Source organism: Drosophila yakuba, chromosome 2R (assembly GCF_016746365.2).
Source record: "Drosophila yakuba strain Tai18E2 chromosome 2R, Prin_Dyak_Tai18E2_2.1, whole genome shotgun sequence".
NCBI lineage: Eukaryota > Metazoa > Arthropoda > Insecta > Diptera > Drosophilidae > Drosophila > Drosophila yakuba.
Genome location: NC_052528.2, coordinates 12,005,880 through 12,020,500, shown reverse-complemented (window position 1 = coordinate 12,020,500; position 14,621 = coordinate 12,005,880). Strand labels below are relative to the sequence as shown.

Below are 14,621 nucleotides of genomic sequence, written 5' to 3'. Positions count from 1 at the left end.
GACCCCAATAAACAGAACCAGGATATGTTCATTGAAACTCATTTAAAGAAGCGGGCAATTCAACAAAGAGCAGTTAAGTGAGGCAACGTTCTGTCGTTATCAGCCCAAGACCTAATGAGATATACGACCCTGAATCGTAATGCAATAACCCCAGAGACTGGGATCTGGGAACTGAGATAGACCTTATCAGGGGTTCCAGTTTCGAATTTCGGAACGGGTTATCTCATAACCACATACCATAAATATACACGTTTAACTACTCATAAATGGAACATCGAATGGACTTACCAAACAGTAAGGCAAACAACGAATTTGGGTTTCGGTGACTGCGAGATAAGCCTGCGGTTTTTCTACGGTTTACTTCTCCTTATCGGCGAAAGTTCACACCGAGAATTGCGCGGCGGCGGAGTGCAGGGTATACTACAACACCACACTTATGGCTTCCATTAACAGCGTGGAAAACCATAAAAACGACCAGACACGCAGGGGTTTTACTGTGTCCTTCCCTTGGGTGAGTGAGTCTATTTAGTGACATATTTTATGGGAAAAGACCCGACCTTCTTCGACTGAGAATGGTGAAATAGAGGCCCGTAATCAGGGTTAAAAATAATACGGTTCCATTATTCAGATCTATTCATTCCGTGATTCATTCGGCATTATCCATATGCGGGTGTCAATTAAATCTATCCTATTCAAATGTTATTCAAGTATGTTTCATGTGAGTTATTAATTCTTAAATGATTATCAATTACAATGTTATTTAATTAAATGGATAACGAATACAAAATGTTAATGATAAAAATATCTCTTTAAAAAAGGTTACAATATGGAATTACATCGTATGTAAATACTCATACATAGAATGCATCTTCGATTGTTTGCTTTTGTTTTCTAAGTGAGTTTAAATTTTGAAATATATGTAATTGCCTAAGATAATGCATTAACTTCTTAAAAAGCTTTAATGTTATTAGACTGACAGGTACTCATTCCCCACCTTCTTTTCACGTAGCATTTGATTCGCACGATTAAAATGGCCGCCAACGAATGGGGGGAAATGACAGGGCGCCGACAACCGTTAGTCCGCTTAGAGAGCAACATCTTTAACCTGTCTGCCAAGATTTTGCGGATGCAATGCGCACTTGGCAGCAAAATCGCAGCAGCTAATTGCTTATGTAAGCAGTCCGCCTTTGGCAATCATTTAAACAAATCAATGCAAATATTAAATCAATATGGATGTGGAGGAAAACTCAAACTGTCAACCGTTTTTAATGTGATTTCCTTTGTTGTCGGTTTCTTCTGCGCAAAAAAGGAATAGGAAACAAAGCGAAGTGAAACGCAACGAATTCAAGGATACAGCAAAGTCGGCGCTAACCGTTTCTTTGTTTGCGCTCTCTTTCTCATTCGCTCACACACACATGACACAGCTGATTAAGAGAAGGCAAGGGTGGGGGAAAGTAGGGGAAGTAAAAGACAGCAAATAAGTATTGAACCAGAGGCAGTGAAATGTGAATTGAAATCACTTACTTTGGCCATAAAGTTAATCAACAAAGTATGCACACATGTAGACACTTAAATACACTAAGAACAAATACGGGAAAGGTCAAAGTAACCGCATATATTTGATAAACATAATAACAACCTGAGGGGATAGCTTCAAAAAGTTGGTTTTAATGGCTTACTGCAAAACATCATATCTAATGGGTTTTTGGTTTAGTTATGCCCACCATTCTAATTGTTGGTAAATCTTTACTTTTGTTTTGTGTAAGCTTTGTTGTTGCCTGCTTTGTTTTCAGTTAAAAGCTTCGTTTAAAATGCAATCTTCGCAGCTAAAGAATTCATATAAATTATAATATGTACTTAAGATGTACATGACAATTTGCGAACTTTATTTTAAACCCCAAATGCGAAAAAGTGAGAAGAGAAGAACGCAATAAAATGGCCGACATACCTTCTTTCGCTTTGCAGCAGAAGATCCGTGGAAAGGCACAATTTTCGCGCAGTGCAGCCTGCTTTTGTGGCTTTGCTAATTTGTTGCCTCAATTAGATTTTTTGACATTATTGCAGTTTTTATTAATTGCTTCTAGCTGCAAACATTATTGATTTCACTTGCTCGGAGCACACACTCACACACACAAAAACACTTGCAGGCAATCAGCGTTCACACACACGCACTCAGCTGTGTTGCTGCTGCTTCTTCTTTTTCCTGGACTTTGCGTCTATATCATTGATTTATTTTCGATTTTTGCAAGCCTGCATTTCGTGGCACTTGATTTACTTATATATTTTTTATATAACCCACCGATTGCCAGCTTTCATTGGCTTTTCCCACTCGTATTGGCCATTTATGAACTCTTCTTTGACGGGTAAAACGGTTCTTTTTTGCTATTTTCGACTGCACCCACGTACCGCTCTCTTCGCTTCGCTCTCTTCTCTCTCTACACACCGCTCTTTATCCTTGATTGCTCTTTCTATTTAGCGAAATTGATCGTTCTCAACTTATGCGCCATTGCAGCTCCACAGGCGAAAAAATCGGTGGAAATGCCAACACAGGTGCCCTGAGAGTGCCGATAGGCTGGAATATCGGTAAAACTCACGCCTACACTTTCATTGCCAGCATCGCATTGCCTTTTCGCTGTCGAGATTCGCATAATTTCCACTTTTCGGTCGCGCACAACACTACCTAAATTATTGTTTATTTTTTTCCCAACAAAACAACTGTGAGGTGAGACTGTGAGACCAGACCAGCTGTGGGCGGGTCAATGTGACCCTATCGCGGTGTGGTGAAAATCCCAGTGCGCTGCGCTGTTAAGGCTGTATGACACGAAAGCATGTTGAAAAGAAACTTTTTTAAAATTGGTTTATTTAGCAAAACTAATCGAATAATACTTTTTATTTAAATACTTTTTTGTATAAAACAAAATATTTATGTTTGATGAAAAGCTTACTTACCTGAAACTGAAATCCAAATATTTTTAAGTTATATGGATAGCAAGCATTTTTTCTACGAAATCTTGTTGTTAAATAAAACACAGTGTGCTTTCTTGATATTTAAAATATTATTTATGTTAAACGTTTCTCAGTTTAAAATGTCATATTTTTGTGTTTTGCAATATTAATTCTTGTTAATTTCATTTCTTTTATTACTTTTTGTTTGCAAAACTACACACGTACATATGATGTAAATATATTAGTCTGCATTGTAAAGCCTTTACATAATACATATATATATATATATATATATAGAGGTGTATATATTTAATTCTCCTTTTAGATGTAAATTTTATTGAACCAAAAGTTTTTTCTTGCGTGGTACGGAACTCGATTGCGCTTAACGGCAATTTTCCAAATATATATATTTATTTATTTTTTGTGTTCTTTGTTCAACTCTAAGTCTAATTAATACATATCAGTTGTGATTCTTTAGTTCTTTTCTTGTTAAACAGTTTTAACACAAAGTTGAAACGCACTACAAGAGACAGACAGAAAGATCCGTTAAAATACGCAACTTACAACTCTTGTTTTATCCGTTTGCAATTTTCTTTTTCTTGTATTTTTGTGTAAATATGATTTTGACTTCTTTTTGGTTTTTCTTTCTAGGAAAATATATGGTAGGTATATGTTTGTATGACACCATTTGCTTAGCTTAACATTAAGACAGAATAAAAAGAATCAGGAAAATATCTCATCTGGTATCGTTTTGCTTTTTATTGTGCTTATCTGTGTGTGTCGAGGGATTGCATTGCTGTGGGAGTAATAGGTTAGGGGCGTTCGTCACGACATTGTTTATTCAATTCCCCAGCTCACAACTTTGGCCTCGCTTCGATCTCTAGAGGATTGGATATAGTTATTCTGGACAGGGGAAACCTTTCAGTGGTGAAAATCCTATATTATCTACTTAGTGGTGTTGGACCGACTGTGAGCTTATCGCTCAACGATAACTTTCGTGGCCCTTTTATACATTTTTCATTAGATAATACATTACAAAATAGTCTGTATAAATATCTGTGTGAACCCAAAAGGTGTATATAGATTTATTGGATTATTGATGTGGGTACTGCGCTTTGTGTTTCGGGGAATATGATCCAGTGTGAGTCGTTTGTTCGTTGTGTAATATACATGGCTATACATAGATAATGCTAATTGCTGAACAGTTTAGCTGGCACTAGACTTGAGTGGACTAAAAGTGAAATTAATAGTATCTCGGATAGTAAGTGTTTTGAACGCTTTGTGGTTCTATCGACATGTTTCGGAATTTGGAAAACTCCAGTATTTTCTTTTTTCTTTCGTTTTTGGGACCAGTGAGAGATAAAATCCAAAGCATGCCTCAGATGGTTTTTTAATTTAGTCATAATTTAGCAAACATTTAATACAGGCATGCGTATATGAGAGTTAAAACTAAACGCACATAATTGCAGTTTTTAGGCTAGACACAGAACATTCAGCGGAACCATCTGAAACTGCCGTGGATCGACTACATATATGTATATATACAGATCTATATAAGCTAGCAATTCATCAGGCTGCAGTTAATAACAAACATAGAGTGTGGGGGCTAATACAGTTTACACAAGTGAGGGTCTAGTTAACGTAGCATATTAAATAAAATAATCACAATTTGATGCTGGTTTTGTGCGAGTTTTTGAAACTCGCTTTAAATTAAAACTAGGGTTAGGTTTCGGTTTCGATCAAGCCGCTGCTGCTGATGCTGCTTCTGCTGTGTCGGATCTCAATCTGAATCTGGTGGCTATGTGGTCATCGCCGCGTCGAGCAGGCCCAGCAAGTACATGCAGATCATCGAGACGAGGGTCAGGCTGAATACCATAGCGAACATGACGATGCACACGGGCCAGCATCAGTCCGTTGCTGTCTTTCGCATTATCTTTCTGGCGAAGCCGATGGCCGTATCTCAGAGAATCTCACAGCAGCGGCAATAGCGTGGTCGGTGGCCGCTGGTCACAGCCGGTGGCGTTCCGGGGGCAAAGTAGGCGTGCACCTTGATATTTGGTAGATGGTTCTGCGAGGGCATACATATTATATCTCAATCGATCCCAATCGATAAAATGAATTGCTTTATCTTACCTTCAGCTTGCGTATGGCGGTGCGGGTGATAAGCTGACAGTCGAACAACTCGATGCGCTGCAGATTGTGGCAGGACACCAAATGCTCGAGCGTTCGATCGGTTATCAGGGGGCAGTTGTCGAGCTCCAGCACGGACAGAATTTCGGCAGCACAGCTGCCAGTGGTGAGGTGTCGAATACCATCGTCCGTAATCAGCTCACAATGCGAAAGGGTCTATGGAAAAGCCACGAGGTTAAATAGTGTTCATATGTATATCAAAGGGTGCTTAAGTTTACCAATTTCTCCAAGCTGGGACAGCCAGTGGCAAGATGAGCCAACGTTAGGTCTGTAATCTGGCTGCACTCCTCCAAGTCCATCCGCTCCAGATACTTGCAGTTTCGCCCCAGCGCCTGGAAGCCAATGTCCGTGAAGTTGCGACACCCAGACACCTCCAGGGTGTTCAGTAGCTGATTGTGCTGCGAGAGGGACAACAGAGTGAGATCGGTGAGGTCCGCGCACTTGGACACGCACAACTTCTGCAGCTTGTGGCAATTGGCGGCCAGTTGGCGAATCGATGAGTCTGTTATGGTCTGCGAAAGGCAAAGGATTCTAAAACCATGTTGTCATTTAACTAGGTAGTATGCACGTACCTCGCAGCTGTGTAGATTTAGCACCATTAAATCGGGACAGTATTTGGCCAGGCACATTATGGCATTGTCGTTTATTTGTTTACAACCTTTACTGCTGAATTTGCGCAGCTTGACGCAGCCACGAGCCAGCGCCTCCACACCGTTCTCGGAGATCAGGTGGCACCAGGACACGTTGATCTCCATGAGGTTCTGCGGGAACAACCCGATAAAGTATGCTTATTACGTATGGGTTATTCAAGTAAACCTACTGGACAGCCATCGGATAAATACTTCAAGCTGTTGTCTGTTATGTTGGAGCACGAGTGCAAATTAATGGCCGTTAGCTTGGAGCAATACCTGCTGATGGACTGAGTGGATATATCGGTTATCTTCTTGCAATCCGACAGATCTAGGTGCTCGATATTGTGGCAGTGATTCGCTAGAGTTCTGAAATATCCAGTTTACTTGTTAGTGTGCATTCACGAGTGGCTTGGCCAGATACTTACCTTACGGACTGATCTCCCACCGACTGGCAGCCACGCAGCGACAGTGACTTGAGAAAACCGCGACATCGCTGCGATATGTTCTCAATCACTGGACCCTGTTTGTATTAAATGTATTTTATTAATAAATGTATAAAATAGGATATGTTTATTTAAGTATGTCCTAATAATCAATAATGCACATGGCTTCCGCCCTGCATTAGATGCCCCAGGCTCACCTCGATATCACGTTGAAAGTCGAATAGATTGATTTTCTGCCAGCTGGAACCGTCGAGGGCCAGCACGTTCCAATATTTGCATACCTGTGGCATGAAAAATTCATTAGTGGCGGAAAAACGGAACGCCCAAACTTGTCCTAGTTCATTTACCTGTGCACAGCGGCATAGTGAGACAACATCCAGGTAGGAGAAGACGCGCAGCAGTACCTCCTTTGGCAGTTGTTTGATTAACTCATCGTCCAGTTCGGTGGCGCCTAGGAATGTTTGCTGAAACGAACACAACACGGCGGATGAGTGATGGAATTTTAAAGGGGAACAAATGAAGATTTCCATGGCTGTGAAGTTCGCAATCGGAGATGTGATGGCTAAACAAAATCAACTGACTGATTCCTTGAGTGGTCCCAAAATTATAACATCCATGAAAACCAATAAACTGAATTGAGTTCCGGAGCAAAAAACAAATTAATTAATGGAGGAATCGTGGGGCAAGATAGATATAGAGGAGAAAAGAGAGAAACGGAACGAATCGAGCGGGTTTCTGAGTGGGTTTCTTGAGCAATATGTACAAAATGCTGGATCAGATGATGTTGTACGACCGCTGAAGTGGGAGAAATGTCTTCGAAGGTGGTAACGATAGGTGTTTGTTTGGCTTGATCTGGTTGTGATCATCTGTTTTTCAGAATTTGTTTTTCTTACGGACTGATCCTCTGTCTGATCCTCTTGAGCGCTGCCGGCCATGTTCCTTTGCTGGTCAGCCAGGCAAAGCTCCGGCGTGGTCGAGGAGCTCAACGAGCAACTGTCGCTGCTGCTCTCCATGCTCTTGGGGTTAATGAGTACCGCCGGTAATGGGTTAATCACCGGCGTGGCACTGCCAAATGTGGCCGAACGCCAAATGGTGCTGCAGAAGCCGCTGATGATGTTGCTGCTGTGATTATTGTTGTTGCTGCTTATGCTGCTGCTGCTGGGGGGTGGGCTTATGTTGCTGCTGCTGTTGCTGCCGCTGCTGCTGTGTTGCCTCGTGTTGCTGCCACCATTACCATTCAGTTGTAAGCTCGGATTGTGATTGCCGTTGTTGTTGCTGCGATCTGTGGCACTGCTGACGGCCGTGCTGTGCGTCTGGCTGCTGCTGCCGCTGGCACCGCTGTTGCTGCTGAAACTGGCGCTGCCGCTGATGCTGCTGCTGCCGCTGGGCGGGCACAGCAGCTCGATGCTGCCGCCGGCGCCGCCACTGTTGCTGCCGGTGCCGCCATTGTTGCTGTTGTTGCTACCGCTGCTGCTGTTGCTAGTGCCACTGGTGCCGCCGACCTCCATGACGCCCGTCTCGGCGGTGCTGGCAAACATACCCGGTTCTTATCTGCGTGCGCTGCTCCTCTGCCGATTCAATTAACTCTTCGGCACTCTCTCTCTTTATTTTCACAGCTGGCGCCGTGTGAACGCTCGATTAAATTATTCACAAATTGCGTCTTCAATACGTTGCTCCCGGCTTTTGAGCTGTTCAGCTTTTCGGCTTCTCGCCGGCGCTGCTCTGCTTATTTTTGAGTTTTATTATTTTTAAATCACTTACTGCAACAGGAACTGGTTGATTGGTCCGTAAATAAAACCAAAACAGCGTCGTTTCGCACGTGAAAAATAGAACAACAGTGGAATTTATTACGAGACTCTGGACACAAAACAGAGTTTCAAACATCAAGGTTGCGGTCGTGCTTTAATTGAAATGCGCACCCAACTTTAAGCGGTTTTGGGGAGTCAGATCCCCACAGCCAACCCCACCCTCACACCCACCGCCACTCGGTGGCATTCAACTTAAATGAAAAGTCATCAAAGGCAATTTAAGAAAGGCAATCGATCGAACGTGTGACGAATTTGAGCGAAGAGCGAACAAGAAATAAGTGTGGGTATAAATAATAATGACAATTACACTGAATTCAACTGATAACCGAAAGAAGTAACTAAAAAACTGGGGAGGTATATTCCACACTTGAACCGTTTTATTCTATTTTATAATACGTAGCTAAAACAACTTTCAATTCAAAAATAAGTCTTTAAAGTTGTTAAAAGCAAAATAGTTATTGTATATCAAGAAGAAGTATAAACAGGTCGATTATGAATATCTTTAGAGTATACATCTACTTAAGTTAACAATACCAATTCCATTCATTGTCAGAAGTACTGTAAATGGAACAACAATTACAGATGCGCTATGAACACAATACAAGTCAGTTATAAAATTGCTGTTTCCACAATTGTAAAAGGCATTCATATGTATGAGATTCAAATAAAGCGATTGAAGGTCCAATAAATTATTGATTGCAACACGTCTTTGACCAGACTAGGAGTTGAAATAAATACATACGAATATTCATATGCTTACATTCAATTAGACCATTAAAAGATGACAAACTACCATCAATTTGTGACAAAAACACTTAAATTGCCCTGAATTCAAACAGGGCGAAGTATTGTGTCTCAGATTTACAGTGGTGTGATGTAAAGCTGTGGGTTGTTTAGGTATATTACTCAAGTACCCATAATACATGGTTTAAGGCTATGGTTTATTAAACTTCGATACATGTGAGGTATATTTTGTATAAAATAGCATTTTTTTTGACCAAGGTTACTGGGCAGAAGTACTCTGAAAATGTGGTTTCCCCTGGTATGGTTTCAAGCACAGTTCTGTATCGGTTCCGAGGCGCTATATCTTTTGCACGTACTTATGCAAATTCAAGTGCAGCTGAGACCCCAAATAGTTTCAACTCAATTCGCTTTAAGTGATGGCAGCGACAAGTGCAAGGCATTCCGCTTGATTGCTGCGTTTTGCATAGTTTATTATTTATTTGATCATGCAACACATGGCGTATACGTAATCAAGCCGAAACAGCTGACGGAAAGAAAAAAGAACACAAAATGGGTTGAAAAAGTGGGCGGTTGGTGCGTGCGGAAAAAAGTAAACAAATTAAAAATTCCCAGTCGGGCATTTACTTTCCAAGTGACCTCGAGCAAACAAAAAACACAAAAAGAGGAATAATGCATCTATAATATTTGTTCGTGTCTGTGTCGCTTGTTATGTATATGTGAAGCCCACATGACAACAAATCTGGGCTGCATTTTATATAAGCCATGGCCGGGTCAGCTGGCCCACAAAAAGTTGAGAGTTGATAGCACTGACAGACAAGCGTGCTTCCGTTCTATGTATATATTCACGGTACATAGTGTACAACCTATATACATACACACATAGGTATGTATGTATGCACATGCACGCAGGCAAGGTCAGCGCATAGGGAAAACTGGGTCAGCATCCAAATCGGGTTGCACTCAATATGTCTTTTTTGTCGATAAATATAGAATTCATAAGGGGTAAGCTCAAGAAGGCATTCGCAACACAAGGCGGTCTTTAAAAATGGTTGAAAGGAAACTCTAAAACTGGCCAACAATATACACACAAAACACCACAGAACAGCTGATGACACGCTGAGGGGGGAAAACCCAGGCGGAAAAGCCCAAAACAACTGGAATAGCAATGTGCACATCACAAAACACACTTTCAGTAACTTTGCCTGCTAATTTTGCACACAATTCGCCCTACCATTTGTTTATATTTTCAGCTGGGCTTGCGTGAGATAGATTTTCTTTCGATTTTTCTTCAGCTGCGAGGAAAAACCGTGTAAATGCAGAAACGCGAGTCACGAAAAGCGAACGAGAGCTGCACTTTTCGCGAGACAACATCGATGACAACAGAGCGCCGAATGAGAACTGAGTTGAGAATGCACAACGCATCGCCACCGAAGCTCCAGAAACAGCTGTCCCACCGCACTCTCTCTCTCTTCCTCTCTCACTCTCTTTGTTGCAACGAGGGGGCGGGGCAATGCACCCACACAAAGGCCGTCAACAGAAAAAAAGCCAGCTAAAATATCTCAATGAGAGCGAATCTTCGGGCGAAAGAGAGAGTGCAATTGAGCAGGCAAAAGCAAAGAACTTTTGATGCCCTTGCCCACCTACTTGAACCTTAAGGCAGGGTCAATCGAAAAACGAACCCTACGTGTTTTATTAGGAAAATAAACAAAGGACCACAAAACTTGCTGTAGTGGAACAATTTGCAGAACAGTTTTATTACTTTAAATGCCGTTATATTTCCACTAATTTGTCAAAATAATTGTTTTTTCAAATAACAAAAAGGCACAAGACAAGCACACAATATTTTAATCAAAGCGATAAAAAGTATCATACAATTAAAAGTATAATATTTAGCTAGATTTATCAGGAAGATATGTTAATGAAATTAAAGTTAAATTTATGTTGAAGATATGTTATACTTAAATGTATTTTAATAACTGTTGATAAATATTACGGCATAAACTATATTAATAAACTATTTATTTATCATAAATAAAACAAGTAGAAAATAATTTCTGGCAACAAATCAAGTAAAAACTCTTCGAGTTCTAAGAAAGACAATAGACAAGGAGCCAGATGGTATCCGTCTGTTTATAGGGTATCGGCATTCCCAATCGAAACTATAAATCCCACGAGACTGTCTCTCATTTCCTTGGATTCCTCCCCATTCTCCGCGATTTCGTAAATCTGCAAGGGTTGCAATGCTGCCAGACTTTGTGGTAATGCTCGTCAGCTGTTTATCGGGCAATCTGTTTACTTTCGTTTGTTATTGGCTTTTGGGGTTTGGTTCTAGATAAGTAAAGTACTTAATTCCGAATACCAAGAATGGACAGTCAGTAAGCACCAAAATAAATAAGCAATTTGGGACGATTAAAGCATAGGAGAACGCAATTAAAATGAGTCTTAGTTTGCATTTTCGCTCTCTTCTTTCCCAGCAATTAAGATTTGTCCACAGAAAGAAATTTTGTATTGGAAATATTCAAAACGTACCTCGAAATTAAGACTACAACGTTGATAAGTTTACTTTAAGCCTGGGGCATTAGCAAACTATATCTTTCAGTGTCCAACAAATTGGTAAATTCCGCTCATGAGCTTTGTTTTCTGTTTGCTGTTTACTTTGTACTGCACTTGGCGAAGAATTTCCAATTTGTCAGAAGTCCTCACTTCGCAACTGGTCATTACTCGAGTTTGGTGGCTGGTTGTGGGAGTTTTTGGGGGGGCTTATACTGGGGGGTCTGTTGTCAGCGAGTTTATTGCACTTTTGTCGCAAGAAAAACATACATATAACTTTCGAGGGAGGGTGAGACATTAGCCACTTACACTTTTAAAGGCTGGGCAAACTCCCTGACGCTCCGACAAAGGCGATGACTCCTGTGTTCTTCCTCTCCATATTCCTTATTCCTGACTTCAAACGAAGGACAAAGAACCCGCCTTGCCATAAAAATAAACGAGATGCAGTCTATTTTATTGGTGGGTCTGCGGCAGCCGGGGAAACTGAAGTGACTGACTAACTGTCTGGACGGGCAAACAAACGAAGCAGCAACAGCGCGCCCTGAGCTCGGAAAATCAGGGAAGCAAACTCCCTGGCCAACCAACAAAGCCAAATAATATTCCTTCACTTCCTCGCTTGCATTTAAATTATAGATATCTATAAGATCCGGTTTTAGTAAAAAAAATAACAAAAGCTTTAAACTTACTTTCGCTGTTATATGAGGTAATTGGGTATTTAAATACAAAAAACCCCTCACATAAATGGCATAAAAAGCTATAATATTAGGGTTGATTATTAATTTAAAACCAACTAACTCAATTCTCCAGAACTAATTCAGCAAATACATATTGAAGAAACGTGGAGGAAGAATCAGATTTTATTGCTCTTTGCTGATTTCTTATCGTCCACTTGAAAGTCTGTTGAGATTCCAGGGGTTTCGACGTAGAAGAATTAAAACTAAACAAGGAAATGAAATGTAAAATGGTTGAGGTCAAAAACCCCCTTCAAAAGTTGTTGCTTAAACGTCACAAAGGAACCAACAAGAAGAAAGAAGCAAACCTCAAGATACGAAGTCGCTTATTTGTTTTAACAATACGTTATTAAAATATTCAACAAACAATATAATATGTTTAAAAAGTACCGAAGAAAGCAATTGGAAATAAGCGAGCACTGAAAAAAAACTGTATTTACTGTAATTACTGTATTATCTATAACACAGATAGGACTGGGATGTTTAGAATTTTATAATAGTTGTATCCCAAGTATACAAAATTATAAATATGTTTTAAATATAGAAAAATCTGTAAATATCTTAGGATCACAGCGAAAACCATAGAATTGCGAGTTTTTACGATCGGATCGTAAACCTGCTGGATTACTTACGTCGAATCGATGATGATTTCGTCCCGAATTGGTCATTTTACGTATGGATATGTCCAGAGATCCAGATCCAAATCCAGAAATGCAGTTGCGCCCCCACTCTTTATCCGCTTCCTTTCCCTTTCGCTCGCTTCTCGGTTCTTACTCTCCCACGCTCTTCGATCTTCTTTGTTGTTGCGCTCTCCTTGTGCAAGCGAACTTGTGAGTGCAAGTGTGCGAGTGTCCGTGTGAGCGAGAGGAAATTATGCGTCGTCTTCTGCTATTGTTGTTCTTCTTCCTCTTCCCCCTTCTCGTTTTCCGCACTGTCCACCGTTTGTTTGTTGTTGTTTTTGCTGCTGCTGCTGGTAGTTCTTTGTTCTGATTGCGTTGTAATTGTTGATTGCACTCAATCGACGCAGTTATTGCTGTTGTTGTAGTGGTTCTGCCAGTTGTTGTTGTTGTTGAGAAGAGAGTAATGATTTCGGTGTTTTCTGTTATTGATGTTTGTAGTTATTATGAATATGTTTTGCCTACATCACAAGAGATCTCAGTAAACTGCATTTGGTGCAGCTACCCCGATATTGGCATTATAAAAACAAAAAACAACGACAAATCAACGACTCGCTGCGTAATGCGTAAATACGTTTTTCCCGTTCTTGCATCTTTTTCGCCGTTGCGTTTGTGCAAGTATTCGCTTGCCCGTTCACCGCGATCTTCTAGTTTTGCCTGCTTTTTTCCCGTTTTTATGTAATTTGTATTGCAATATTGCACTACCGACGAAAGGAGAGAGCACAAAAACACAAAAAATATTGTGTGTGACCGTTCGACGCAAGCAAAATATTACGCAGATGTCAGCGCAATCAGCCGTTAGTGTGACTGCAATATTGTTTTTGAACGGTTTCGTTACAAAGCAGTTTAAAATGTTAGAAGAAGTATCTTCCATTTAAATACATTCCTATTTCGTTTTAAAAAAAAGTTCGGCAAAGGATTTTTAGTACCTTCCCGAGAGTACTCCAAATTCAATAGGAACTGTGGTGAACTGGTTCGCCACATATTCTCACCAGTCTGGCAGCTCTATCAGCTGTTCACCTGATTTTATAATTCTGCACGCCGCTTATTTCGTGTTTTTCTGCTTTATTGCTTGGAATTTACCGAACACAAGGATTTAAATCGAGATGTGGCCAATTGTAATGGCTCTAATAAGGCGCAACGCCGTTTACATCACGTTACCAATAGCCGGCGTTGTGGGCTTTATTGGCTATAATATCGAGAGTTGGATATCTGACAAATACACTCCATACAGTCGTGAGTTTTTGAATTGCGAAATGGAATTTTGTAGCTAAAGAAACTTATATATATCTCAAATCTCCAACAGCATCCATACAAGAGTTACGCGCTAAACGATTGACAGAGGAAAGTTTGAACACAGATGCCGCTAATGTGGAGAAATTACGACTTAGTAGTCCAGTACTCGAACGCAACCTTTCCCCGTCGCTGCAGCCCAAGGCCTAAAGACATACCATGATTTGTTATCAAAATTAGAAAGTTGTTATCATTAAAAAAAAAAAAGATACGCCAAAAAATTTACTCGAACTAATCGTTTCATCCCTTGCGGGGATCGAACCCGCGACCTTTGGATTAGAAGTCCAACGCGCTATCCTCTGCGCCAAAGGGACAGGTGGAGGACGGCTTTCCAATGACTCATAGAAGCTAAGGGGAGTTTCGCAATTGCAAAACGGATAAAACAGCTTTCACTCATCTTTTATTATTCAGAAAGTACATAAAGTAATCCATCGATGCCTGGTTTAAGCGTTAAGAACAACTGTTGTTCTCGATGTAGAACATTTGGGGGTTGAAGTTCTTGTTAGCCGGTATTCTAACATAGCCTCGGTGGCGCAGTTGGCAGCGCGTAAGTCTCATAATCTTAAGGTCGTGAGTTCGAGCCTCACCCGGGGCATGTAATCTTTTT

General features: G+C 40.7%; 2 protein-coding genes and 2 non-coding genes across 8 annotated transcripts; 2 read left to right on the top strand and 2 right to left on the bottom strand.

Annotated features, from left to right (window-relative positions):
* Window positions 1-1,948: 1,948 nt before the first annotated feature.
* Window positions 1,949-13,473, bottom strand: LOC6530256 (F-box/LRR-repeat protein 20). Of its 5 annotated transcripts, XM_039372437.2 has the most exons (11): window positions 13,187-13,473; window positions 12,677-13,094; window positions 7,105-7,983; window positions 6,559-6,675; window positions 6,409-6,492; window positions 6,194-6,288; window positions 5,957-6,134; window positions 5,709-5,897; window positions 5,355-5,648; window positions 5,080-5,292; window positions 1,949-5,014 (listed from the first exon to the last, which is right to left on the bottom strand). In XM_039372437.2, exons 3-11 carry the CDS (start codon window positions 7,747-7,749, stop codon window positions 4,907-4,909), a joined length of 1,923 nt encoding a protein of 640 aa, XP_039228371.1. In that variant the 5' UTR covers window positions 7,750-7,983; window positions 12,677-13,094; window positions 13,187-13,473; the 3' UTR covers window positions 1,949-4,906. The 5 variants fall into 5 exon arrangements, with proteins under 5 accessions (XP_039228371.1, XP_002091190.1, XP_039228370.1 ...); XM_002091154.4 differs by having other exon boundaries at window positions 12,677-13,473; XM_039372436.2 differs by lacking the exons at window positions 12,677-13,094; window positions 13,187-13,473 and adding an exon at window positions 9,995-10,479.
* Window positions 13,474-13,729: 256 nt separating this feature from the next.
* Window positions 13,730-14,248, top strand: LOC6530255 (small integral membrane protein 12-A). The gene is made up of 2 exons (XM_002091153.4): window positions 13,730-13,957; window positions 14,028-14,248. The coding sequence occupies exons 1-2, from the start codon at window positions 13,828-13,830 to the stop codon at window positions 14,162-14,164; spliced, it is 267 nt and encodes an 88-aa protein (XP_002091189.2). The 5' UTR covers window positions 13,730-13,827; the 3' UTR covers window positions 14,165-14,248.
* Window positions 14,249-14,255: 7 nt separating this feature from the next.
* Window positions 14,256-14,328, bottom strand: Trnar-ucu. The gene has a single exon. It is a non-coding gene; the product is annotated as a tRNA-Arg (tRNA).
* Window positions 14,329-14,536: 208 nt separating this feature from the next.
* On the top strand, window positions 14,537-14,609 carry Trnam-cau. Its single transcript has one exon. It is a non-coding gene; the product is annotated as a tRNA-Met (tRNA).
* Window positions 14,610-14,621: the final 12 nt, after the last annotated feature.